The following is a 27,604-nucleotide window of genomic DNA, read 5'->3' on the forward strand; positions in this document are numbered from 1 at the left end:
TCCCACCTGCTGCACCATGAGTGGCCCTAGGCTGGGCAGGACCTAACCTAGGGCGGTTGTAAAATCCAGGGCCTGGCGCATGCTACCAGAGTGCAACCCCCTGGCAGGAGCCCAGACAGATCACCTCTAGGGATGCTCCCTGCGGGGAGGCATGCGGGTTCCCCTGATGATAATGAGCTCTGCTTTGTCTACTAGGTAGGGGTGCATCTGGGTAACATAAACACGTTCAGGGCCTTCAACGCTCCCCCTGGTAAAGCACCAAGAAAACCGGAAGTCGAGGGTCAACGGTACAGAATGCGCTGTTCTATGATGGGTCATTTGACAAGTCAGGACTGTGTCCTGGCACTGCAGTCCCTCTCTGCCCAGGTGTCAATGGGTGTCTGCTGTTCCATCAAGCTGCCAGATTTTATCTCCTCCCCTTCTCTGTGGGCCAATGACACAGTCTCTAGACATTTTTAGGAGACCAGAGAGGACAGCTCATGACTGTGCAGGTCTTGGTTGAACACCGGCGCCCCTGGGTCCCACTGCCCGGCACTGGAGCAACCCCCAGCCTTACCATTAGGGATAAGGATGCCACCGACCATGGTCCCAAACACCACAGAGAGGGTAAGTACTTTAAACCGGAGCGGGGGCATGTAGCCCCCTGCTGCAAACGTGCCATCTTTTTGCTGTATAAAAGAAAATAGAAACAAAAAGGCTTTGACGTGACTGATTTCCTCCACCACGCCCGAAAAAGCTCTGCCGGGCGCACCAGGCATATCTCCACGTGAGGCCAGACGCACCAGGCACATTTCCACGTGAGGCCGGGCACACCAGGCACATCTGCACGTGAGGCCGGACGCACCAGGCACATCTCTACGGGAGGCCAGGCGCACCAGGCACATCTCCACATGAGGCCAGACGCACCAGGCACATCTCCACGGGAGGCCAGATGCACCAGGCACATCTCCACAGGAGGCCGGGCACACACCAGGCAAATCTCCACGGGAGGCCGGACTCTCCACGTGAGGCCAGATGCACCAGGCACATCTCCACGGGAGGCCGGGTGCACGCTCAGCTGGCAGGTGAGCCTGACCAGCCCAGTCAGATCTGGCTGAGCCACTTGAACAGGAACCTGCAACAGGGCTTCTCACCCTAGGCACAGGCTGTAAATTTTACAACCTCGTTTTGAAATGTGAGTAACGAGTCCTTCCGTTTTCGTTTTTGCTTTTAGAGCAATGCCACAAGAGTTTTTTAAGTGCCCAGAAGTATGGCGAGCAGAGTACAGGCTGCACAGCGCCGCCCCTGCGTACAGGTCTCAGGGTGCAGGCAGAACCCCCATGCGCGCACAGTCACTCACACTCACACACATACATGGCCGTGTTCTCATCATCTCCAGCAGATGTGCGACAAGCAGTGAGCAATTTCAAAGTCCAGGAAGAAGAGGAGAGAAGGGCATGATGAGGCGTCACCAAACTGCAAGTGCCTGTTTTGGCTCCAGGGTGCAGCCAGGACTCTACTGCCCTGCACAGGGAGGAGGTGGCAGAGCCAAGGGTAGATGGCCTCATCCCCACCTGCCCCAGAGCCCCAGGCTGTGATCCAGTACAGGACGCAGGAGCCAGGCTGCCTGTCTCAAATCCTTGCTCTGCCGCTCACCAGCCCCAGCTTGGTGCCTTGGGCAACTGACTTAACCTCTGTGCCTCAGTTTCCTCATCTGTAAACAGAAGCATCTCCTCATCCAGCCATGGTAAGGACCAAATGAGTTAACACACAGGACAAGCTGACCATGATGACTATCCCTGGGCTGGGAAACAACTGCAGAACTTTCTGGAACTGCAATTTCAAAGCATCCCATTTTCAGAATGGACTTTTACACAGGATAGACTGCGGGAGCTGGAGCCAGAATTTCCTATGGGCCTTAGGGCAATAATTTGTATACAGGCCAGGGAGGTGAGGGTTAGGTCCATCACACAAGAGGAAATTTGCCTATGAAACAGACCAGAGAAGGGGAGAGGGGACTTTAGCACGAAGACTGTCGTGAGACAATTATCCACGAGAGGTCAAGGGTGAAGGAGCAGTGTGCCCAGGCCCCCACGACAGGCAGAGAAGCAAGGGAGCAGAGCCCCTACAGGCGTCTAGGGACTGTGGAGAAAGGCTCACGGCACACGGGCTGAAGACAAGACAGCAGGTGCAATGGCCGTGGCTGCACCTCGGGGAAAAGAGAAGCCACGAGCGCTGACGGAGGACACACAGCCAGACCCCCACTGGGGTGGAGAGATGCGCGCGAGCTCTCCTACTTGATTCACAACACCTTTCATGCCACTGTCACCTTCTCAACAACGTAAAAATGGGTCATGTACAGAAATACACATGCTGCTCAGGCACAAAACATCTAACAGTGAAAGTGGGCCTGGCCGGAAGAGCGGGGGGACCCCATGGCCAGATGATGGGCTCTGCCCTTGCCTCCTCGATCCTGCCTCGCCTGTGCCTAGGCGCCTGAACTCTTCAGAAGAGAGGAGCCCCAGCACGTGGGGGAGGCGCCCAGTCCTTGGTGCTTAGCCACTGCTGTAAGCCAAAGGCACGTGTCTGGAGGAAGTCCACAGGAGGCAGATGACCGCCACCAGGCTGTGGTGACCGTGTACCTGGCCACATGGACAGTGAGCCCGGTGCTGCTGCTCCCAAGGCTCAGGGAGACCCACCACCCCCACCGTGACTGATGGACTCTCCCCAGGGTCCTCTGAGACCACTCCACCCACCTTGGCTGAAACAGTTCAAGAGGAACTTGCGCCTCTAGCCACTGGGAGTCCCAGCTGACAGGACAGACCAGGCTCACAGATCTCAGGCTGCCAGACAGAAGAGGATGGGCCACCTGGCAGAGCTCCCAAGGGGAGGCAGGTGGGGAACCTGGATGGGGCAGGGCTCCCCCAACACTGCACCCCACGCTCGGGGCGCAGGACAGCACAGCGTGCCTTCCATGGTTAGCTCTGCACGGAGAGAACCGGGACAGCCTCCTGGTTCCTCCTACAGTTGAAAATTTCTTATCAAGAACTACGTATCTGCCTTGCCTACATACGTAAAAAACCCAGCCTCACTTTTAATTTTTCTTTCTTTCTTTTTTAGAGACAGGGTCTCGCTCTGTAGCCCAGGCTGGAGTACGATGGAGGGTTACGGCGCACTGCAGCCTTGAACTCTTGGTTCAAGTGATCTCCTGCCTCAGCCTCCAGAGTAGCTGGAACTACAGGCCTGCACAGCCATCCCTGGCTAATTTTTTTTTTTTCTTTTTTTTTTTTTTTTTTGAGACGGAGTTTTGCTCTTGTTACCCAGGCTGGAGTGCAATGGCACGATCTCGGCTCACCGCAACCTCCGCCTCCTGGGTTCAGGCAATTCTCCTGCCTCAGCCTCCTGAGTAGCTGGGATTACAGGCACGTGCCACCATGCCCAGCTAATTTTTTGTATTTTTAGTAGAGACGGGGTTCACCATGTTGACCAGGATGGTCTTGATCTCTCGACCTCGTGATCCACCTGCCTCGGCCTCCCAAAGTGCTGGGATTACAGGCTTGAGCCACCGCGCCCGGCCCCTAGCTAATTTTTGTTAATTTTTTGTAGAGATGGGGTCAAGCGATGTTGCCCAGGCTGGTCTCGAACTCCTGGGCTTAAGCAATCCTCCCACCTCACCCTCCTAAAGTGCTGGGATTACAAGGGTAAGCTACCACACCCAGCCTAGTTTTAAAATTTGTTTAAAGACAGGGTCTTGCTCTGTTGCCCCTGCTGGAATGTAGTGACGCAATCACACTCAGCCTCAACCTCCTGGACTCGCGCGATCCTCTCACCTCAGCCTCTCGAGGAGCTGGGACCAAAGGCACCACCACTATGGCCTACATCAAACTCAGCCTCTCTTATGATTCAAAAAGCTTTCGTTACATTGTTAAAATTTTTCAAAGTTACACAAAAGTAATGAGAACTACGCAGTGAACTCCAAGTGCTAGTCTCCAGACTCACCGTTATCAGCTCCTGCCCATCAATCTGGGTCCTGTAGGCACCCCCAGCTTCCAGCCTTGCAGGACTCCTCTGAAGCAAATCCCCACCTTCCTGCTCTCTCTCTGGTTCGGGACAGCTGGGAGCTCATGGGAAGTGAGCCTGGCCTGTGCTATCACGATCGGGAGAGCGCCCTGGGAGTCTCACCTGCTGCTCACACAGCAGCGTGCTCAGCGCCTGCCGGCACGGCAGGATCATCATGGGGAAGCCCACAGCCACTGACATCATGAAGCCCAAACGGAGCATCTCCGTCACCAGGTTGGAGGGGAAGTGCATCAGCACATTGCCGGCCGTGGCCTCGGTGAAGCTGACGTAACCGAAAAACCCCACCTGTTGGAGGAAGAGAAAGGGCAGCGTAGCAGACAGACTTCCCAGTCTGTGTGGCCCCTGTGACAGTGGACAGGGCATGGGGGGAGACCTGTGCCCTGCGCACAAGAATGGCCTTCAGTCCACCTAACAGTGAAGCTCTGCAAGAGACGGCCTTCCACCATTCAGCCTCCTTCTTAAAATCTCCGCTTTCTGTAGGGAACATGCCGTTTCTACAGAGAATTAACAGAGGTACAGAGAGTACAGAGAGACAGTAAGAGTGGCTGGGCTGAAGCATTCGGGGAGCAGCCCTGGTGCTAGGCTCCTCAGGGCAGGAGAGTTTCCTGGCCCAGGGTGGACCCGGGCTCATGGGGCTGGTCCTGGAATGACGGAAGCTGATGGAGCTGTCCCAGGTCCCCACGCGGCCTCCAGACACCGGGATGAGAACAGAGAGAACGAGCTGGCAGCACACAGAGCCAGGGGTGTGCCTGAGGCGGTCCCACAGGGCAGCACAGCACATCGCGCTGGCATGACACAGGTGTGGAGAGGGCGTGGCGAGGCTCTTACCATGACGTAGAAGGTGGTGACCACGTTGAGGGAGGAGGCAAATATGGAGCTCATGGTTTTCACCGATGGCTCATCCAGGCTGTCGTAGGTAGGCAGCACCTGGCTGTATAAAAACAGGCCATTTCACAGCGGACCCAAGAGAGGTATGCATTCCCCAGTGGTGCTGCTCCCAGGAACCGCCAGGAGCCTCTGACCTTCCTTCACGCAACATTCCGCGAACACTGAGTCCTGGCACTCAGGCCAGGATGTCATGGTGCTGAGGACAGGAGCGCTACAGTGGCCCCCACACAAGACACCCCCAGAGCGTGCGCCGTCCACACAGGACACGCCCAGAGCGTGCGCCGTCCACGCAGGACACCCCCAGAGCGTGCGCCGTCCACGCAGGACACCCCCAGAGGGTGCGCCGTCCACGCAGGACACCCCCAGAGCGTGCGCCGTCCACGCAGGACAACCCCAGAGCGTGCGCCGTCCACGCAGGACACGCCCAGAGCGTGCGCCGTCCACGCAGGACACCCCCAGAGCGTGCGCCGTCCACGCAGGACACCCCCAGAGCGTGTGACCTGCGAACATTCCTGCAGGCTCCGGGACACCAGGCTGCTGCTCCACGCCAGCAAGGGGGCACCGAGAGTCAACGCAGTTAGTTTACAGGGGAAGCAGCGGCAGGAAGCTGTTCAGAGAATCGCTGTCAAAACAGGGGCCGGCCCATCTCAGCGCCTCCGCGCAGGCGGGTTCGGAGTCGGCACAGACGAGGAGAAGGCCAGGGCGCGCTTCCCACTGCAGCCTCTCACTCGTGTGACGAGAAAACTGGCTTCAGTCCCACGCCTCGTGCCAGGAGCGTGCTGCTGCTGGGGGTGGGAGGGACCCAAGCCACTGGCCAAGCCAGGATGTGACAGCCGTGCACAGGCACAGACCCATCCAAGGATGTGCACGGGGACCTGGGCCCCCGGAGAAGGGCGGGAGAGACGGGAGAGGCTGGTGCCATGGACTATCCATGTGTAACCGGAGAGGATGGAGCTGGGCCAGGCAGTTCACCCCAGAGCACAGGTGAGAGCCACTCTGCCGGGAGCTAAACGAGTGGGGAGTCTAGGGGGCCGCTCCGAGGATGTTCGGTGGCCGTGGCCATGGCCATCCTGGGGCAGGGGCTCAAGGGCACAAAGGAAGCTGGGTGGACCAGGGGAAGGGCAGAAAGCCAGCAGCCAGTCAACGGACCAGCAGAGCGGCTGGCAGATCCAAATCCCAAACCGCCTTGAAGAAAGTGAAAGAAAAACAAGACATCCTGACTTTGTTAAAAAACAAACCAGTCCAGGCGGAGTGGCTGATGCCTGAATAGCAGCACTTTGGGAGGCTGAGGAAGGAGCCCGGGAGTTCGAGGCTGCAGTGGGCCGTGATCGCATCACTGCACTCAAGCTTAGGTGACAGAGCTGGACTCCATCTCCAGCAAAAAGGAACCCAGCAGACTGACGAGGACAAGTGAGAAGGCCCTGCCAGCAGCTGCCGGTGTCCTGTTGCCCGGTCCTAGCGCACCATCCCATCAGGCTGCCCTCGGCGTGGCGTGCCATCAGCAGCACTCAGGGCACTCTGCAGGACACACGCCCTCCCCCGGCCCAGGCTAGAGGGGAACTCAGAGGCCGACACGTGCATGCAGCCCCAGGAGGCTGGTGGAGAAGTCAGAAACACCCGAGAGGTCTCCGTGGCCCCAGACACACAGCTCCAAGAGAAGGCCGTGTTGCGGCGTGAACTCCCCAGTGCTAAACTGTCCTCTGGCCAGAGCTGAGTCCACAAAGAGGGTCTTGGCTTGAGGGGACCAGTGCTGGAGTCCCATGACACATGCTTCCCCCAGACCCAAACACACACTGCAGGGAGTGACCCCCCAAGGAAGCCATGGATACTGTGGGAAGGGCCGTCCCAGGCACGTGGCATAGCCAGGGTGGAAGGCCAAGCCCCAGGCTCCTCTCCAATCCTGACCACCTACCCCAGGAACCCCCAGGATCATCCCTGGAAAGAAACAAGGCAGGAGCCACCAAACCTCCTGGTCACCTGCAAAGGAGCTCGACAGATGGGGGGAGGTGCTGAGCGCCGGCCCGCGGCCCACAGAGCATCCCTGGCCTGTCCACCTTGTGAGGCAGCCTCTGAGGCTCAGGGCCTTCCACAGTCAGTGCAGCTGTCTGCGTGTAGCTCTCGGGTGTGTGCCTCTCTGCCCCATGGTGAAGATGGGGACCCCGGTCTCCAGACAGACCCTGCCCTCCAGGGCCTCCTGGGCTCAGTCCTGCGGCAGCCACTTCTCTGGGCCTAGACCAACCATTCTGCATAACCAGGTATATGTTTACCAGAAAGGGCCAGATACTGAAGACACAGGGGAGGCCTGGCCCCAGCTGGCATCCAGATCAATCAAACAGGTGGATGGCACGGCCAGCCACCCACACCAGCAGACAGGCACGCTGGTGCAGTGACGCTGTGGGCGGGAAGAGCTGTCTGCTCTCAGCAAACATCCCTGGGTTCAGGGATGGGGAGGTCAATGCAGTGGCCACCACAGGGAGGGGCGTCCCTGCTCCAGAGAACGTGGGGTGAATCTTCAGGCCCGCCTGCCCTGGGAGAGGGCAGAATGAAACCTGCACTTGGCAGGGCATCCCTGCTCCGGAGAACGTGGGGTGAACCCGTGGCCTGCACGCCCTGGGGGAGGGCAGAAGGAAACCTGCACTTGGCGGGCCGCACACCCCAGTGCTTCAGAACCCAGCACCTGATTCCAGAAGCAAACCCAACCCATACGCACTGGCTACTATGTGGCCACCACCAAAACCCCAGCTGCAGATGCATTTCTAAATATGCAAACACGCAGACACAAAGGGCAACTGGTAACTAGGTACACGGCGGAAGAATGCGGCTTCTGTCCCCGATCATAATGGATATTAAACAGCAAGACTGGGGCGCGTTCTGGTGGAGACGGAGCTGCCAAGAGAGATGCTAAGTGGGAAATGACGATTTGGATCTCGCGTGTGGGTGTAAACACAGCGGTATGAACAAATTTCATCTGTCACATTAGTTTACGGTTGGCTCAGTGCATGCCCACTAACGCGACGGGGCTGCTCTGCCAGCCCCCCGCACACCGATGGTCTTTTCCCGTCCGCGCCGGATTTACGCCTCTCTTTTCAGCCGGTTAGCATGTTCCAACCAGGCATGAATCACCCACTCTTGTCATTTTGGTGGAGAAGGTAATGCTGCTGGAATTATGGGAGAGCCCGATCTGCATTTACAGAGCGCTGCGTGCCAGAGAAGCAGGCTCACGCACACATGCAGCCTCCCGACGCATCCAGCAGCCGTCTGAAGTCAATGTTTTTGCAACTTCCTTTTAAATATTCTCGGAACAGCTCAGTCCTGGCACCATGCTTGGGACGGTGCCGTCAGATGGCTGGGCTGTTGCTGTATCCCCCACAGCCAACGTTCTGCTTGTGGGGATCTGGCAAACCCGGGACGCCCACCAGCTAGCCCCCAACACATCCCAGGAAGGAAGCCGGTTTACCACTCGATGAAGATATAACCATCTCCCCCAACCTGGAGGGGGAAAGGTCATCACTGAGCAAGACATCACCTCAGCAGCCAGCAAAGAGCCATCACAGGAAACGGGAAAGACAGAGGGTCCGGTCTGCCAGCAGCTTGCCCTCTCCCCAACAGAACCCACCTCCAGCAGGGGCCACAGCGGGACACTTACGACTGGCAGGCAAAGGACATGCCGAAGATGGGGATGCAGCGGAAGACGCCCTCCCATCGGACATAGCTGACCCGCCGCAGCCACTGCCCGCTGAAGAGGCCATGCTTGAGAGAGGAGAGCACGATCTGCAGGGGCAGGGAGAGAGCACAGACGGTCAGAACGCAGGCGGAATCGGCATCCCGCTGGGAAGGAGTGGGAGAGGAACACAGATCTTCCCACCCACAGCCCAGCCCCTGGCACCCCGGACCGCCAGCTGGAGGCAGGGACACCGCGCATTTCTGAATTCCTGCCCCTGCCTCAGAGTACCCTGGCTCACCCTGCAGTTAGCAAAGCAGCTGATCTGGCAAGGGGGCAGCTTGGTACAGACAGAGGGAGACCACCGAGCGCACGCAGCCCCAGTTTCCATCAGTTACGGAGGGTGGTTTCCCGCACGCGCAGGCCCCTCCATCCTCTACTGTGCCAGAAATGGACATCTTCCAAAAGACGCCCACCAATGACACGGCTATCTCAAGAGTAAGGAGGTGCTGCCACTGGGCTAGGCCTCGCTGGCAGAGCTGAGGAACACCGGAGATCCTGGCTTGTGACCACCTGCCCTTGTCCAGGTGCAAACCCGCTGCAAACTCAGGTTCCGGCCACTCCAGAAGGGTCATTTCTGACCTCGCCAGGGAATGGGTAGGTCCCAGGCAGAGAATGGAGGATGCACTGGGGGCTCTGGGAAGTTTCCTGTTCACAGCTGGCTTCCAGTCCATCCTGTTATCAATTCTTATTTAGAAAAACAATGGTTTGCCACCTTGTGTAACAACACAGGTACTGTGAGCCTTGGTCACAAACCCCACCTAAGACATCTCTGCACAAAGCAAGTGGACTTGGTGTTCCCTTCTCCTTGCGTGGATGACATGAAACCAGCCTCACAGCCACCCCGCCCTGAGCCCCAGCCTCTCCCGCCAGCCAACCGCACCTGGGTCCACCCAGCCCCGTCTGCCCCGTGGTGCCCAGTGGCCTCAAGATGAATGGCACTTCATGGCATATCCTGCTCATTCCAACACATTCCCAGGAGCGGCCACACCAGACCCGGGCACAGGCCTGCTGTCAGAAGCAGCCGTTCAGTGGGCGCCCGCGAGCACTGCAGACTCACCACGAACATGAACACAGTGTAGAAGAGGAGAGCCATGGCGCTGAAGGACTGGATGGAGGCCATCATGTTCCGCTGCAGGCTGAGTGGGAGCACAATGCACAGCGACACCGCGAACAGCAGGAACGTGCGGAAGGCGCCACCCACCTGTGGGAAGCCAGGAAGGGCCTTGGCCACAGTGCGGGCCTGCTCACCACACGGCTCTCTGCACTGCCACGGAGCGGAGCGCCCCGAGCTCAAAAGCCAACGGCATCCGGGTAAATGACGCTGGCGGGTCCGAGGCTGGCACGCTCGCCAGGAAACCGCTCTCGCAGCCGCGGTGCTGTGCAACCTTGGACACTGAGCATTTCCCTTCCCTGGAGCCCAGCCCAGCCCAGAGCAAGACCAGGCAGAGCAGGGGACAGTAGCCCCATAACGCAGGAGGCAACACTCCTGCAACACAGCAGTCGCGGGTCAGAGTCAGCGGCCCTGGGCGGTGGGTGGGAAAGGTGCAGAGTGCTGTACGGGCAGGGCAGGCCCGAAGCTCTACTGAGGTCAAGGCGAAGCACAGAAAATGGGAGGCCCAACGGGGAGACTCTCAGAAGACGACGAGGGGGCCTGGCTCCCTGGACACTTCTTGGAATATTCTATGACGCGGAACAGATCTGGTACATTCCACTCCTGGAGAGGACACCCCTGCCTCGACTGTGGCCTTTGAAAGCCTTTCTTTTTTTTTTTTTGAGACAGAGTTTCGCTCTTGTTACCCAGGCGGGAGTGCAATGGCGTGATCTCGGCTCACCGCAACCTCCGCCTCCTGGGTTCAGGCAATTCTCCTGCCTCAGCCTCCTGAGTAGCTGGGATTACAGGCACGCGCCACCATGCCCAGCTAATTTTTTGTATTTTTAGTAGAGACGGGGTTTCACCATGTTGACCAGGATGGTCTCGATCTCTTGACCTCGTGATCCACCCGCCTCGGCCTCCCAAAGTGCTGGGATTACAGACTTGAGCCACCGCGCCCGGCTTGAAAGCCTTTCTACACTGTCAGCACCCTAACTGCCATGATGCCCGTCCACCCAGCAAGGGGCCGTGCTCCCCAGCAGGGAGGGACAGGTGTGTCTCTCCCTGTCCATCAGGTGGCCTCTCTGTGGTGTGGCCTGTCCATGGCGGGGGGAAAGCATGGAGGAGGCCACACCAAGGTCCCCGCAAGAAGTGCTGAGTCCACAGCCCCCGCAGCAGAGGCTCTGGATCCACCCAGCAACCTGGGTGACCACAGAAGCCAGAGATGCCCAATGGCCTGGCCACCTCTGCCCTCCAATGGGCAGCTCGGGCTGGCAGAGACTTGCTCTGCACGGTGCCTGGGTCTGAGGCTCCCCCACCCCGCCCTCATCCACATAGCGTCAGACTCGGCTTGCCTGGCTTCCTCCCCCACACCTCTCACAGATGTGACCCCAGCAAAGCCCCTGCACTCCCCTAAGCCCCTGGACTGAGAGCAGCTCGACAGAAGCATCTCCCGACCAGCGCCCTGGTCTCGGTCCCTGGCAGGATCCCACGGAGGGCCTCAGAAAAGCCGTCAGCATCTCAACAACAATCCAGAAACCTGAACACATCCTTACCTGAAACCCGAACAGCCGGGCGAAGAAGTTGGCCCCCAAATCGCCGATGACCACGTAGAAGGCGACACAGGTGCCCAGCATCAGCCCAATCATGCTGCAGGGAAGAGGGAGCAGGAAATGCCATCACCCGAGGTCAGGAGTTCAAAACCATACTGGCCAACATGGCGAAACCCCATCTCTACTAAAAATACAAAAATTAGCCAGGCGTGGTGTCAGGCACCTGTAATCCCAGCTACTTAGGAGGCTGAGGCATGAGAATCACTTGAACCTAGGAGGTTGCAGTGAACCAAGATCATGCTACTGCACTCCAGCCTGGGCAACAAGAGCAAAATGCCATCTCAAAAAAAAAAAAAAAAAAAAAAAAAAAAGCCCTACGATGTTAGTCAAGTTAAAAGAATAATCCGGCCGGGTGCGGTGGCTCAAGCCTGTAATCCCAGCACTTTGGGAGGCCGAGGCGGGTGGATCACGAGGTCAAAAGATCGAGACCATCCTGATCAACATGGTGAAACCTCGTCTCTACTAAAAATACAAAAAATTATCTGGGCATGATGGCGCATGCCTGTAATCCCAGCTACTCAGGAGGCTGAGGCAGGAGAATTGCCTGAACCCAGGAGGCGGAGGTTGCGGTGAGCCGAGATCGCGCCATTGCACGCCAGCCTGGGTAACAAGAGCGAAACTCTGTCTCAAAAAAAAAAAAAAAAGAATAATCCACTGCTTTCAAAAACGGCTGCTCTTTTGAGTTTACAATTTCCTAATTTAGAAGCCTACAAGTACAATCTCCCAGCAATTTTTTGATCTCATACATTTTTTCATCTCAGGAAATTTTACTCCAAAGGAAGAAAAGTATGACATTTGCAACGGAACGCCACCTTTGTGCAGCAGTGTTGGGGCAGGGGCGGAGTATGGAACTCTGCTGAGAGATTAACTACAATGAGGGAGGCCTATTTTCCGTGTTCTTGGAGTTTTCCATATTTAAATTTTTCTTGCAACACTGAAAGGTACAATAAATTGGAATTTTGTATATTTAGCGACTCTTGAGAAACGTGAGTTATAGGCGAATCCGGGAGTGAAAGGCTCACTCCCGCTGGGAGGGTCCCCAGTGTCTGGGCACGGGGGAGGGAGGCGCGCAGGAGGGCTGGGTTTACCTGGTCTCCACCAGCATCTTGCCCGCTTTTCCGTAGGCGTGGAATGCTAGTGCAAAAGAAAAGAGAAGGAACACTCAATCCAACAGCGTGAGAAGCACATCCAGAAAAAAGCTACTGAGCATAGCTGCCAAGATTTCACAGAAACCCAAGGTGCAGGTGCTCCAGGCAGGGGGTGTTTCAAATCCTGGCCCCCGGGAAATGAAACTACAAGAAACAAAGACAGAGTGAGAGGACAGGAAGAAGGATCTTCCTCACTCAATCTGATTTTTTAAAAGACAGAGAGAGACAAGTCCCTGCAATGCACCATCCTCCCCACCGGTGACCACTGGGGGCCCACTGGAAAGAGCACCCCACAGCCCGGCATGGCTGAACCGCATGGTGTTGCCAGAGCTTGCAGGTGCCCAGAGGGTTCGGTGCCAGCCCCAGGTGCCTGAGCACCACAGCCTGCACCAGAGGGACTATGAGGGAGTCCCTTTGGTTGTGATTTACAGAAAAAACAGAGCACCCTTTCAAGTGTGTGCCTCAGGAAGGGAGAGGACGAGAACCCTGGGCTTATGGGGTCCATGTGGACAGCCAGGAGCCTTGCTGATGAGGAGCACGCATCCCTGACGGGCATCCGACCACAGGAGGAACCTTCCTGACAAGGGGATTCTCTGCAGCAGATGAGAAACAGCGCTGACTCAGCAGGGTCCCTCTCAGGCCCTGAGCAGTGGTCTGGTGACCCCTGTGCTTCCCCCACAGCCCGGCTGGATGAGGGCGAAGGAAGTTCGGCTCTAAGGCACACCCAGAGACAGGTGCACGTGGCAGGACAGCCCCACCCCGTCGGCAGCCCCAGCTTCCTGCCCCGGCTTTCCTCCCTCACATGGGCTGCGGGGCCTCTGACTAGCTTTGGAAAGCAGGAAACACACAGTCCAATTAGTATGAGTGAGTCCAAAAAACACTCCTTGTTACTTTAAATTACTTAGGAATAAGCTCAGCGTGGCTAAACACCAGAGCCGGGGAGCAGCGGAGACCCCCACCCCCGGGGCCCACCTTGGCCCTTCTGGACCTGCGGCTCGGAGCCTGGCACCCCTGGAGTCCAGCCCACAACACGGACACCCAAGCGGGGCCCCAGAGGCAGACCTCAGGCTTTGGAGAACTTCGAACGCTAAGAACTCCAGAAGTCCCCTCAGTAGCCCACAGCCCAGGCCCCGCTGTCACCAGAGAATGCCCTCCACATCCTCGGCGACCTCACCCTCCAAACGTGGAGGTGCTCCTGGCTGTCACGTGCCTTTTTATTCTCCAAAAGGAAGCTGAGTCTCTACAGCATATTGCCCAAGAAGGTTCCAAAACGTGCCTGCTGCTGGCAGGGAAAATGGAAGGCCCTCTAGGAAGTCAGGGCCACACTCCCTTCTGGTTCCCAGGACAACGTTCTGAGAGCCCGCCATGCTGAGACACGGCCCCGTGCACCTTCTTTTCCCCACCTGGGCTAACGCACACCCACCATTCCCAGTGTCAATCCCTCGGCAACTTCTCCTCCCCAGCTTCAAACACCAGGCCCAGTCAGACCGACCCCACTCCTTCGCATCCCGCCTTGCCTGGCACAACGAAACGGAGGAAGAAGCTGAAGCGCCCAGCGAGGCCCCGGGGACCTGGTCCTCCCCCGAGTGTAGACTCACAGTGCCGGCCAGCTCCTGCTAGGGTGGAGGCGTCTGTGAGCAGCGAGCTGAGGGCACGGCCTCCATGCAGGTGGTACCCTGGCCAGGCCTCACCAGATCTCCCCGAGCCAGCACAGGAGCCACAGAAGCCTGGACCACTTGACGATGGGACGTTTGCAGCACCCACGACACCGCTGCTCACAACCAAGAACTCAGAGGCCACGTAGGGGCCGCACGGTCGCTGCTGCTGGGGGAGGCAGCTTCTAGGCCAGACCACGCATGCTGGGGTCCAGGTCATAACTCTCAACAGGGTAGGGTCTGGGGCTCAGAACAGCTTCACCAGGGGCCACGACAGCTGAAGGAGGTCCAATGACTGATGTATCTGTGTATCTTCTGAAGAGGGAATTAGGAAAGTCCACGTCCACGGAAGATACACAGGGCAGGGAAGCAGCAGTGAGAAACTGCTGAAAACAGCAAAGAAATATACCAGTAACAACAAAAAACTACACCTCTCCAGGCTGGCCAAGTCCACCCTCCACGGCCCCGGAGGAGAGCGGGGAGGGGTAGGTGATCAGCGGCCACCTCCCCAGGCTAACCACCCAAGCAACCATCACGCCACAAACCCACAGCTCCTCAAGACTGGGCTCGCCTCAGCCCCGGAGTTCTTTCCCTCCCCAGGGACGCCTCTCCCAGCGCAGGTCTCCCCCCTTCCCAGATGAGCCAGGGCAGACCACGGCCGAGAGCAGCCGGGCCCACGGGCGTCGGCCCGGAGTTCACAAAGCAGGCCACTGCGCTTGGTGTCGAAGGCATAACCTGAGACCCAGGTGGGGTTCTAGACTCTTGTTTCCGGCAGGCGGAAGTGAACTGCGGTCACCCCATGCAGTTCAAGCCGGGAAGCTCAGGTGGGAGCGCCAGGGGGCACAGAAGAGCGTCTATCCAGCAATTTCCTTCCAATCTTTCACATGCAGCCAAACTGGTTTGACTCTTCAGGGACTTTCGATGAATGATCAGACAGCTGGCTATCAGAAACGGGGGCCTCTGCAGCCGTGGGTCACCCATCTTCTTCAGGACATAGCCAAGTACTGGAGCTGGGGTCTCTGCTACAGAAGCCCCGTAGAGACCTCACTGGGGAGAAAAGGGCGCTCTGCAGGCCACGGCTCAGACCCAGGAAGGGCCCCGCGCGCTTGGCCTCCTGGCTTCGGTAGGCATGTTTCATCCCAAGCTGAATTAGGCCATCTCACTGAGGATCAGACTGAACGGTGAACTTCACCTCCTCAAATGACGACAAGAAAACACACTGCCAGGGAAATCCTCATCAGGAAAGGATCTCCCGGTTCTGAGGGCAGAAACAAACGCAGAACTCTCCGTGGCAACGTGAAGGGGACCAGGAGGAAGTGGAGGCAGGAGGCAGGACCCACGTGCGGCCCGCGCAGGTGTTATTTTCAGGCCCCCTGGACCCCTAAACACCATTTCCCCTCACCCCTGCCTCCTCACTCTGCTATGGGAGCTGCGAGCCCAGGGCCAGAATGACCTTTTGCAGGGAGGACCCAATGTCCCAGCCACACACAGGTTGGAGGGTCCGGAGCCTTCATCACAAGGCCAGGAATTTTCACCGGAACCCCCGGGGCCACCTCCTGAGAACACGGATGCTGCAATTTCAACACCCACGCTGGATTCCCCCAAAACGGAATGTGGAGCCGAGGGGCACTGAGGCTGCAGCAGGCAGGAGACAGCGGGCCAGAAGCCGGTGGGCAGACAGGAAGCTGAGGGATGGCGCCCTTGAAGACAAACGACGTAGAAAACGTTCCACAGTGAAGTGAAGCAGAAAGGGCAGCCTTCTCTCCTGGCTGAAATGGTCTCGAAGCAAGAAAGAACTAAAGGAAACAGACGTGCACCAACAGCATCAGGAGGACAAAGGCCCTGGGAGAGGAGCCTGAGTCCCTGCCACAGCCTGGGCCCGGGGAGCCGCCTCCATGGGATTCCGAGTGGGGAGAACAGCCAGGCTCACTTCAGGCAGCCCCGGGCAAAGGCGTCCGGTGTCCAGGAGAAACACAGAGCGAGCAGGTCTGCCCCAGGACTGCAAGGACGGCTGCCTTGGCCTGAGTTTAGAAGAGGAAGCTTGCGTGGACCTGCGTGGGAGTGGGCAGGCACACAGGGCGGCAGGGAGGCCTGAAGCCTCATATCCTTCTGTGTCACTCCAATTGTGAAGCATGTGATCATGGGAACAGGTTTTTGTTTTTGTTTTTGTTTTTGTTTTTGAGACAGTCTCACTCTGTTGCCCAGGCTGAAGTGCAGCGGCGTGATCTCAGCTCACTGCAACCTCTACCTCCTGGGTTCAAGAGATTCTCCTGCCTCAGCCTCCTGAGTAGCTGGCATTCCAGGTGCCTGCTACCACACCTGGCTCATTTTTGCATTTTTAGTAGCGACGAGGTTTCACCATGTTGTCCACGCTGGTCTGGAACTCCTGACCTCAAATGATCCATCTGCCTCAGCCTCCCAAAGTGCTGGCATTACAAGCATGAGCAACTTCGCCCAGCATTTTTTAAAACTGCATTACTTTTTTTTTAATTTTTAATTTTTTTTGAGACAGAGTCTCACTATTTCACCCAGGCTGGAGTACAATGGCGTGATCACAGCTCACTGCCACCTCAGATTCTCAGGCTCCGGGGACCCTCCCACCTCAGCCTTCCAAATAGTAGCTGGGAGGACAGGCACATGCAACCACGCCCGGCTAATTTTTCGGTGCCATTCCATTTTAAAATAAGAAAAAACCCTGCTATCCAAGGAACTCTTGAAGAATAAAGTAGAGAAATAAATAAACAAAAGGCGTAAGGCCCCTGCCCCCGGTCCAGGCCAGCGGTCAGGAGGGTGCTCACCCAGGCCGGCGTAGGTCCTGCGCTTGCTCAGGCTGGCCGACTTCACCAGGAACATGCACGAGCAGTGCGTCATCCAGGAGCAGAAGAGCAGGAGCAGCGCCCCCAGCACGATGCCGCACTAGAGGGCGGAGACAGGAACCGGCGTCAACAGAGGTCCTCACGAGCATCCCCTTCCCCCAGGCCCCACGCCATCACGGTCTCCTGCCTAGGGTGAAGCTTCCGAGCACTGAAAGGGCCATTTCCTTGGTGTGCTGGCCGCGCCTGTCCAGGGACCCACGGCTGCTGTGCGGAGCACCGGGCGCCTCTGCAGACCTCCTGACGTCCTGAGACAGCCCTTGCTCTCTGCACATGCCCTACGTGCACCATGGCTAGCCACTTGGCTCCACAGCTACAAGGAGCGAACGCATTCTGGAAGGAAGAGATTAAAAATGCCATTCTCGCCGCTCTCATAAGTTAAATAGACACTTCCTGTCGACCTGGTGGTGAACTGCACCCCTAAGTATTTACTTACCCAAGAGAAGTAAAAATGTGTTCATGCAAAAGCCCGTGTGCCAATGTTCACAGCAGGCCAATCCGCAACGCAGAAATTAAAAAAACCACCCAAATGTCCTTTAACCAGTGAATAGATAAGAAAGTGCGGTCCATTCAGTATGGGAATATTAGTCAGCAGTAAGGAGGGATGACTAGCGACACCCACAGGGACATGGATGTGACTCGAACCCACCATGCTGAGTGGAAGAAGCGGGACTCTGAAGGTACAAACTGTGTCTTTCTATTTGCAGGATGCTCAGAAAAGGCAAACCTGTAGGCCAGGGAACAGGTCAGTGTTGCCAGGTGCTGGGGCTGCAGAGAGTGGCTGATGACAAAGGACACGTGGGGGCCCTCTAGGGTATGGAGCTGTACGTTCTGTGTTTGACTGTGGTGGGTATACAGCAAGCCTGTGGCCTGTACCCTAAAGAGACTGAACAAGCCAGGCTCACGCCTGGAAAAGCAGCACTTTGGGAGGCCGAGGCAGGCAGATCACAAAGTCAGGAGCTTGAGACCAGCCTGACCAACATGGTGAACCCTATCTCTACTAAAAATACAAAAATGAGGCTGGCATGATGGTGGGCGACTGTAATCCCAGGTACTCGGGAGGCTGAGGCAGGGGAATCACTTGAACCCAGGAGTCGGACGTTGCAGTGAGTGGAGATTGCACCACTGCACTCCAGCGTGGCGACAGAGCAAGACTTGGTCTCACAAAAAAAAAAAAAACAGAGTGAATCTTCCTGCCTTCCTGCATGTCTACTACCTCCATCAAGGTGACACTTAAAACACAAGGACCGCCACACTCGTGCAAGACATCAGTCATGTGACCCTGGCAGGACCATGGGGTCGGAGCGGACTCTGCACTTTCCACTCTGTTCTGCAGACTTAAAACTGCCAAACGCATAGGTCTGGCTGGGCACAGTGGCTCACACCTCTAATCCCAACACTTTGGGAGGCTGAGGCAGGTGGATCATTTGAGGTCAGGAGTTCAAGGCCAGCCTGGCCAACATGGTGAAACCCCTGTCTCTACTAAAAACACACACAAAAAAATTAGCCGGGCGTGGTGGCAAACACCTGTCATCCCAGCTACTTGGGAGGCTGAGGCAGGAGAATTTCTTGAACCCGGGAGGTGGAGGTTGCAGTGAGCCACGATCACTCCACTGCACTCCAGCCAGGGTGATGGAGTAAGACTTCGTCTCAAAAAAAAAAGTAAATCTAGTAATACAAAAACTCATGCGATCTCACCAAATACTCATCAGAATGGCTCCAGCAGAAAAGACACGCACCGCTGCCCCCACATGGCCGCTCCAGAGCTGAGCACACACCCTGAGGCCCGGCCACTCCACACAGGAACACACCCAGCAGAAACGCACCCCTCGCCAATGCCTGGCCAGCTCCTCAGGGCATCACAGAGCTCCCCGCCTCACGGGGGTAAAGTACGTACACACACACACACACACACACACACACACACACACACACACACACGGTAGTGTAGCAAACAGTGGAGCACCAGCCAGACACTAGCAACAGAGACCCGCACGGCAGGATGGGCCCGCCTTGGTTCAACCAGGCAGCACCACCGCGGGCTACCAGGGGTCAGCAGCGTGCCCCGGGGCAGGCCGGCCACAGGGGGCACTCCTTAATCACATGGGTTTGTTCATCATAGGAAAGTTCGTCAACAGCACATCTGAAGGGCGTACACGTTTTTGTATGTTAAACTTCAATAAAATGTTTATGTGTGTGTGTGTGTGTTTGTATTTTTTGTATTTGCATTATTTGTATTTTGTATTTTTTGTATTTTTAGTAGAGACAGGGTTTCACCACGTTGGCCAGGCTGGTCTCAAAGTCCTGACCTCAGGTGACCCACCCACCTCAGCCTCCCAAAGCGCTGGGATTACAGGTGTGAGCCACCGTGCCCGGCCTATATATAGATATTTTTTGAGACGGAAACTCACTCTATAACCCAGGCTGGAGTGCAGTGGCGTGATCTCAACTCACTACAACCTCTACCTGTCCCCTCACCCCAGGGTTCAAGAGATTCTCCTGCCTCAGCCTCTGGAGTAGCTGGGATTACAGGAGCCTGCCACCGCACCTGGCAAATTCTTGTATTTTAGGTAGAGATGGGGTTTTGCAATATTGACCAGGCTGGTCTTGAACTCCTGACCTCACAATCTACCCGCTTCAGGCCCCACAAAGTGCTGGGACTACACGCATGAGCCGCTACGCCTGGCCATATAGATGTATTTTTTTTTTTTTTTTTTGAGACAGAGTGTTGCTCTTGTTACCCAGGCTGGAGTGCAATGGCACGATCTCGGCTCACCGCAACCTCCGCCTCCTGGGTTCAAGCAATTCTCCTGCCTCAGCCTCCTGAGTAGCTGGGATTACAGGCACGCGCCACCATGCCCAGCTAATTTTTTGTATTTTTAGTAGAGACGGGGTTTCACCACGTTGACCAGGATGGTCTCAATCTCTCGACCTCGTGATCCGCCCGCCTCGGCCTCCCAAAGTGCTGGGATTACAGGCTTGAGCCACCGCGCCCGGCCATAGATGTATTTTTTTTTTTAAGTATCGAAACTACTAGAACAAACAAAAAGCCAACACTAAACCAAAGTTTTTCTTTTTCTTTTTTTTTGAGACGGAGTTTCGCTCTTGTTGCCCAGGCTGGAGTGCAATGGCGTGATCTCAGCTCACTGCAACCTCCGTCTCCTGGGTTCAGGCAATTCTCCTGCCTCAGCCTCCTGAGTAGCTGGGATTACAGGCACGCGCCACCATGCCCAGCTAATTTTTTGTATTTTTTTAGTAGAGATGGGGTTTCACCATGTTGACCAGGATGGTCTCGATCTCTCGACCTCGTGATCCACCCGCCTCGGCCTCCCAAAGTGCTGGGATTACAGGCATGAGCCACCGCGCCCGGCCCTAAACCAAAGTTTTTCAGTGACAAGGCTGCCGAACACTAAACACACGTATCCCCGAATCGCCTGCTGGCCTCTCCCTGCACTCCAGTCCGAGGAGGCTGCTGTGGAGGGGACACTGCAGCCAGATCAGAGCAACTGAGCCTCCCTCTCAGCAGCCCTCAGGACGCGGAGGGACGTCTCTAGTCCTTCATTCCCGACAGGTCTGTGCAGATGCCTGGCTGATCAGCACGTGCTCTGGCAGGGGCCGAGTGCTCACCACATGGCAGCTGGGGTGTCTGGGCCCTGAGACGTATTTTCACAGGTGTCTAAACCAGAGCCCCTTCCATAGTGGCACTTAACCAACAAGTGTCAAAGCTGACAGGCTTTGGGGCCGGGTGCAGTGACTCACGCCTGTAATCCCAGCACTTTGGGAGGCCGAGGCGGGTGGGTCACTGGAGGTCAGGAGTTCGAGACCAGCCTGACCAACACAGTGAAACCCTATCTACCAAATACAAAAAAAAAAAAAAAAAAAAAAAATCAGCCGGGCATGGTGACACATGCCTATAATCCCAGCTACTTGGGAAGCTGAGGCAGAAGTCACCTGAACCCGGGAGGCAGAGTATGCAATGAGCCAAGATCATGCCACTGCACTCCAGCCTGGGCAACAAGAGTGAAACTCCGTCTTGAAAAAACAAAGAAACAAAGATGACAGCCTTTGATTTGCAGGAGGACCAGCCACCGCTCCACCTCCCAAAATGCAGTTCTGCTACCAGGCAAGTCACAGTGGACACTGGGACATGTAGTGGTTCCAGAAACACCCAGAGGTGGCTGGCACAAAGCTGGAATTCTCCACACCCAGGGGGCTCTGGAGGCATCTAGCCCTGTCTCCCCCCACGGGCTCACCAACCATATCAGGCAAACGACTCACACATAGCAGCCTACAGGGATCTCCGGGAGGGCTTGAAAATTCCCTCATCAAAGAAAAAAAAAAAAGGTTTTTTTTAGAGTTGGGGTCCTGCTGTGTTGCCCAGGTTGGAGTGCAGCCGTGCAATCACAGCTCACTGTAACCTCAAACTCCTGGGTTCAAGTGATCCTCCTGCCTCAGCCTCCCAAGCAGCTGGGACTTCAGGTGTGCACCACCATGCCCAGTTACCTTTTAAATTTTTTTTTTTATGGATGGGGTCTTACTATGTTGCCCAGGCTGAAAAAAATTTTTTGGATATTTTTATCCCAAAGATAATAAATACGGAAAACATAGTGTTTACTCATCTAAAATTAAACATTTTGTTTCAAAATATACATCTTGTTTTCATTTTTCTACCTACATGGTAACGTTTCCATCAGCCTCCCTTTTCCAAAGCACTAAATGTTGATTTCTTGTGGATTAAACAGATGCCACTTAGAAATGGCCATTTTCGCCGGGCGCAGTGGCTCAAGCCTGTAATCCCAGCACTTTGGGAGGCCGAGGTGGGTGGATCATGAGGTCAAGAGATCGAGACCATCCTGATCAACATGGTGAAACCCCATCTCTACTAAAAATACAAAAAAATTAGCTGGGCGTGGTGGCGCGTGCCTGTAATCCCAGCTACTCGGGAGGCTGAGGCAGGAGAATTGTTTGAACCCAGGAGGCGGAGGTTGCGGTGAGCCGAGATCGCGCCATTGCACTCCAGCCTGGGTAACACGGGCGAAACTCCGTCTCAAAAAAAAAAAAAAAAGAAATGGCCATTTTCTTTCACGTGTTATTCAATGCTAGAATGACACTAAACTTTTTGTGTATGATTTTTTTCAACTATGGTAACGTTTGAACACATTAGGTCAAATGTGCAGGGTTTTTTTGTTTGTTTTTTGAGACGGAGTCTCACTCTGCTGCCCAGGCTGCAGCGCTGCCGCTGCCATCTCAGCTCACCGCAGCCTCCGCCTCCAGTTACAAGCGATTCTCCCGTCTCACCTCCTGAGTAGCTCGCTGGGACTACAGGCGCCCGCCACCACACCCTGCTAATTTTTGTATTTCTAGTGGAGCTGGGGTTTCACCATGCTGATCGGGCTGGTCTTGACCTCCTGACCTAAGGTGACCCACTTGGCCTCCCAAAGTGCCAGGATCGCAGGCGTGGGCCGCCGCCCCGGCCGAAGGTGCAGTTTTTGTGAAACGGATCTGAGCTGTACAACCTGGATGTCTGCATCCACCTGCACCCGAGGCCTGGGAGGCGCGAGCGTGTGCTTCCGAAGACAGGGGCGGCCGTCAGCGTGTTTACAAACAGGATAACGCGTGAACACACTGACCGGAGGGTCGTTTTGCCGTGTTACGCTTTGCTTCGGAGCCCAGTTTCCGAGTGTGGGGAACTTTCCGGCCAGAGCGGCCAGGGGCTGCCGGGGGCTGCCGGGGGCTGCCGGGGCCGACGCCGCGCGCTTCTCGTCCGCGGCTTCGCTGCGGGGACTGCGCCGGGACCCCGAGGGTCGCCCGTCCGCGGCCGCCTGCGCCCCCCGCGAAGCCCCGCCCCAGCGGGCGCTCTCACCGGGAGGCCCCGGCCGGACGCCCCCTCCGCGGGGGAGGCGAGGGCGGTGACCCCCGGGCCCACCCGACTCACCTGCTTGAAGCAGAAGGGCATGGTGAGGACGCTGACCCCCACGATGCTGTTGACGATGTTCGTGATCAGCCCCCAGTTGGAGGCGGCGGCCGCGGTCATGGTGAGAGGTCTAGGGTCGCCGGGCTGCAGCCGGCTTCGGGAGCCCTGCCCGAGGCCAAGGTCCCAGGTCCCAACGTCCAGAACACCGCCGGGGCGGGGACGGGCGGGGGCGCGGGCCCCGGAGGCTGCTCCGAGGAGGCGGCCGCGAGGGCCGGAGCGGGGGCGACGTCAACCTCCGGACTCCGCCAGGCTCTGCTGCCGCCTCAGGGCCATGCGTTCCTCTCCCGCGAATCTCCGAGCCCAGATCCGGAAAAGCCGCGGAGCCGGCTAAGGCCACCTCAGCCACACTCAGCCGCCCGGCGGCTCTCACACTTCCGCCTTCCGCGGGCTCCGCTGCCCGGAAGTGACGGCGGAGGGGGCGGGACTTGGTGGGACGCGAGCCAATGAGAGGCGGGCTCGGAAGGGCGGGCGGAAACTGGGCCGGGGGAACCCTGCGGCCGCGCAGGTGGCCGGTGCTCCCATGTGGTCCTGCAGAGCTGTGGCCAAGGACCCGCTTCAGCTGGAGCTGGACAGCAAAGGATCGCCCCGCTAGGCCTCGATGTGGAAGGGCAGTCGCGGACTGGAAGGAAAAGGAGGCCCTGCGCCCTCCGGGGAGGAGCAGATTGGAGGATTCCTTTTCCGTCTTTACCCCCAGGTCCGATTTGGGGGCGAGTGCTCGGTGCCGGGGCACGGGCGGGGGGAAGCCGAAAATTAGCCTGTTCTGAGGAATTAGCGCCTACGAGGTAGGGATGACACGCTAGGCACAGAGAGGCTCGGCCGCTCGCTGAGGCCGGAGAGCTCTAAGGGGACGCGGTGCGCTTCAGAGCCGAGCCCAGAGCAGCAGCCGTGGAGAACTTCACCTTCTCATACGGAAAGAGCAAGGCACATGCCGGGAGGGGACAGGAGGGGTGGAGGCTTTCATGACCCGAGAAACCCGGGAGGGCTTCCAGAAGGAGGTGGCTTCTAGGCTGGAGCTTGAAGGACAAATAAGAATTCCTGGGGTAGAAATGGAGGCCGGGGAGCAAAGAGAACAGAGAAGGGTCCTGATGGACCTGTGGATTCCTGGCACCTAGCAGCTCACTCTGAGTCTGCTGACAGCGCGTATACCAGAGGGCTGGGGAGGAGGGCGGAGGAAGGGAGGCTGTGTCTGCAGCACCTGCTGGACCAGGTGTCTTAGAACAGAGGCCAGTTCCTCAGCCAGATGAGGCAGTGCCCACCCTCAGGAGAAGAACAAGAGGAAATGCCAGGGTAAAGACGAATTAAATTCCCAAGCAAAATAATAGATGCTGATTCTTTTTTTATTATTTTTTTGAGTCAGCGTCTTGCTCTGTCGCCCAGGCTGTAGTGCAGTTGTGCGATCTCAGCTCATTGCAACCTCCGCCTCCCGGGTTCAAGCTATTCTTGTGCCTCAGTCTCCCAAGTAGCTGGAATTCCAGGCGCCCCCGCCCCAACACCCAGCTAATTTTTCGGATTTCTTGTAGAGGCGGGGTTTCACCATGCTGGCTAGGCCGGTCTAGAATTCCCGACCTCAGATGATCCACCCACCCTGGCCTCCCAAAATGCTGGGATTACAGGTGTGAACCACCGCACCCAGCCCATTTGCTTTCATATAAATGAAATACGCACATATCCAGATTTTATCAATTCATTGTTTTCTTTAAAGGTCTACCTTTTTTTTTTTTTTGAAAGAGTCTCGCGCTGTTGCTCAGTTTGGAGTGCAGTGGCGCAGTCTCATCTTACTGCAGCCTCTGCCTCCTGGGCTCAAGTGATCCTCCCACTTCAGACCCTCAGTAGCTGAAACTACAGGTGTGTGCCACCATGCCCAGCTAATTTTTAAATTTTTTTGTAGAGATGAGGATTTGCCATGTTGCCCAGGCTAGTCTTGAACTCCTGGGCTCAAGCAATTTGCCTGTCTCAGCCTCCCAAAGTGCTGGGATTACAGAGGTGAGCCACCATGCCCAGCCAACCATTTGTCTCTTGATAGTAGTTTATTCCATTTTCCAAATTAATACGGATTGGCCTGCACGTATGACTGCCTAGGATAAAGAATATACTTCCTGTGTCCCTGGCAGGCAGGGTTCTGGACAATAAGAAGTGAGCAGAAACGACGGGACAAATGTCTAGGGCATTTCTTAGGAGAGTGTTTGCTGTTCCCTTCATCTTGCTGCTTGGAACCCGGACATGATGGGAGGAAGCCGTCTCGGACAGTGCAGGCAGCGTGATACCATGGCAGAGTGCAGCACCAAGCTAGGAGGATCCTGGGTCCCTGGACAGCTCATGGAACCAAGCCGCCGTGCCCCTCCATGACTACCTCCTCCCCACTGTGCCGGGAGGGAGAGACAAGCCCGCTCCTTGCACTACTCACCATTATTTTGGCCGCTGTTTCATGAATCCAAAGCTGTAGCCTAACTAGTTCAGCAGTGTACCGGGATAGGGCGCTTTTCTACTTTGGACGATTGTAAGAACTGAATTACAGAGCCCAGGCACGGTGGCTCACACCTGTAATCCCAGCACTTTGGGAGGCCGAGGCGGGCAGATCGCAAGGTCAAGAAATTGAGACCATCCTGGCATGGTGGCGGGCGTCTGTAATCCCAGCTACTCAGAAGGCTGAGGCGGGAGAATTGCTTGAACCTGGGAGGCGGAGGTTGCAGGGAGCTGAGATGACACCACTACACTCCAACCTGGCACCTGGTGACGGAGACTCTGTCTCCAAAATAAAAAAACTGAATTACAGATATGTGCCCTTCTGCAACTTTCTTTTTCCTTCCACTTTGTTTCCGAGAGTCGCCATCATGTTGCAGTGCTCTGAGTCCCCTGCCTGCTGCTCTGTGGAGCTCCGTTTCTTAAATATCCCAGATACGCACCCACTCTCCCACTGAGGGCACCTGAGCTGTTTCCAGTTGCTGGCCTTGGAAACAGTGTTGCGGTAAACATACCTGCCTCCTTCATGTGTATTTGTTAGAGTTTCTCTGGGGTCAATACCTGGCAGTGGAATCGCAAAATCAAGCATATGCATACCTGTAATTTCACGAGATATTGCCAAATTGCTCTTCAAAGTAGCTGTAAGAGCTCTTCCTGGTTTATATCAAAGGCTGGCAAACTATCTAGAAAGAGTCAGATTGTAAATATTTTTTGCTCTGCAGGCAAAATGTTCTCTTTCAAATATTCAGTTGTGTCATTAGTCTCTCGCAATGCCAAATGGTCTCACAAATACTCAGTTCTGCCATTGCAGGTCAGAAGCAGCCATAGACAATATGTAAACAAGTGGGCATGTCTGTGTTCCAATAAAACTTTATTTACAAAAACAGCAGCTGGTCCAGTGTGGTCTCGGCTGTAGCAATACGGTGAATGAAATGAAATCTCTGTGGCTCTAATTTGCTCTAATTACAAATGAGGTTAATGGTTCATTCACGTTTTTGTTGTCCATTTTTCTTCTGTGAAATGCTTCCTTTTGCTCTTTTTCCTGTTCAGCTGTTTGTTCTGAGGAATTTCGGTGCCTGATAACCAACCCTATATCCTTCAATTGGGGTTTGATGTCTTTTCATTGCAGTCGTTTTTTTTTTTTTTTTTTTTTTAAACAAATTGTCACAAACTAAGCCGATTAAACAACACAGATTCATTCCGGCTGGGTTCTGGAGGTCAGACTGAGGTGTCAGCTGGCTGCCTTCCTTTCTGGAAGCTTCGGGAGAGAGTGCTTCCTGCTCTGTGGTCGTTGGCTGGGTCCAGCTCCTTAGGGTCACAGGTCCACAGTTCCTGTTTTCATGCAGGCTGTCCCCTGGGCCGTCCCCAGCTTCTGAAGTCCTCCTGTCGCCTGCTTACAGCCCCATTCCCTACCTTCCCCATGGGAAGGACCCAGACCTGTTCCTCTCCGGCCCAGCTGAGGTTTTCCGATTCTGAGGATTCCTGTGATTAGATGGGGCCCGTCTAGATAATCCAGGATCATCTCTCGTCTCAAGGTCTGGAACCTTAATCACATCTGCAAAGTCCCTTTTGCCATGTGAGGTCACATATTCACAGGTTCCGGGACTAGGGTGCACATTCTCGGGGGCCGCGATGCTGCCCGCCACCCTCATGGGAAGGTTCGGGCTACGTGTCTCTGCCACAGAAGTGAGGCCCCGCGTCCCACCTGTGGTGCACAGTGGCCGTGCGGCCCAAGGCTCGTGAGCTTCCGGTCATCTGCTGGGCTGGGCTTCTCCTCCCAGCATCCCCTTCTCTAGAACTGTGAGTGCTTTCTAGGGGTGGGGGCATCTTCCAAACTCAGTATCCTGGGGCTTCTTGAGCTTTCAGTCTCATCAGTATGGGCTCAGGGTTCCTATCTTACTCCGTGGTCAGGACTCGTGACTGTCGCTATTGAGATGATGCTCAGGGAGCCCCCTCGGCTGGCCCTGGGTCCTTCCGTGTGTCCTGCTGTGCTCCCAGCATTCTTGCTTCCTGGCTCCGTGGACATTCTTGTGCTTTTCCTGCCAAGGCTGGGCTCAGCCACTTCTCCCAGGAGCCCTGGTTTCTGGGAGGGGCTGAGGGGAGGGGGTTACTAGCTGAGA

General features: G+C 56.2%; 1 protein-coding gene and 1 long non-coding RNA gene across 3 annotated transcripts in view; one reads left to right on the top strand and one right to left on the bottom strand.

Annotated features, from left to right (window-relative positions):
• The window catches only part of SLC38A10 (solute carrier family 38 member 10), a 46,181-nt gene extending 22,769 nt beyond the window's left edge, over positions 1-23,412 (bottom strand). For both annotated transcript variants that reach the window (XM_003931653.4, XM_003931654.4), the window contains exons 1-9: positions 22,986-23,412; positions 16,976-17,093; positions 12,463-12,508; positions 11,318-11,411; positions 9,729-9,872; positions 8,594-8,718; positions 4,888-4,990; positions 4,162-4,344; positions 557-668 (exon numbers count right to left, since the gene is read on the bottom strand). In XM_003931653.4, coding sequence (XP_003931702.3) covers positions 557-668; positions 4,162-4,344; positions 4,888-4,990; positions 8,594-8,718; positions 9,729-9,872; positions 11,318-11,411; positions 12,463-12,508; positions 16,976-17,093; positions 22,986-23,084 — 1,024 coding nt within the window. In that variant the 5' untranslated portion in view covers positions 23,085-23,412. The remainder of the gene's footprint in view (positions 1-556; positions 669-4,161; positions 4,345-4,887; positions 4,991-8,593; positions 8,719-9,728; positions 9,873-11,317; positions 11,412-12,462; positions 12,509-16,975; positions 17,094-22,985) is intronic.
• Positions 23,413-23,499: 87 nt separating this feature from the next.
• On the top strand, positions 23,500-26,370 carry LOC141581916 (uncharacterized). The gene is made up of 2 exons (XR_012514738.1): positions 23,500-23,718; positions 25,136-26,370. It is a non-coding gene; the product is annotated as an uncharacterized LOC141581916 (long non-coding RNA).
• The last annotated feature ends 1,234 nt before the right edge of the window (positions 26,371-27,604 follow it).

Source organism: Saimiri boliviensis, chromosome 17, assembly GCF_048565385.1.
Source record: "Saimiri boliviensis isolate mSaiBol1 chromosome 17, mSaiBol1.pri, whole genome shotgun sequence".
NCBI lineage: Eukaryota > Metazoa > Chordata > Mammalia > Primates > Cebidae > Saimiri > Saimiri boliviensis.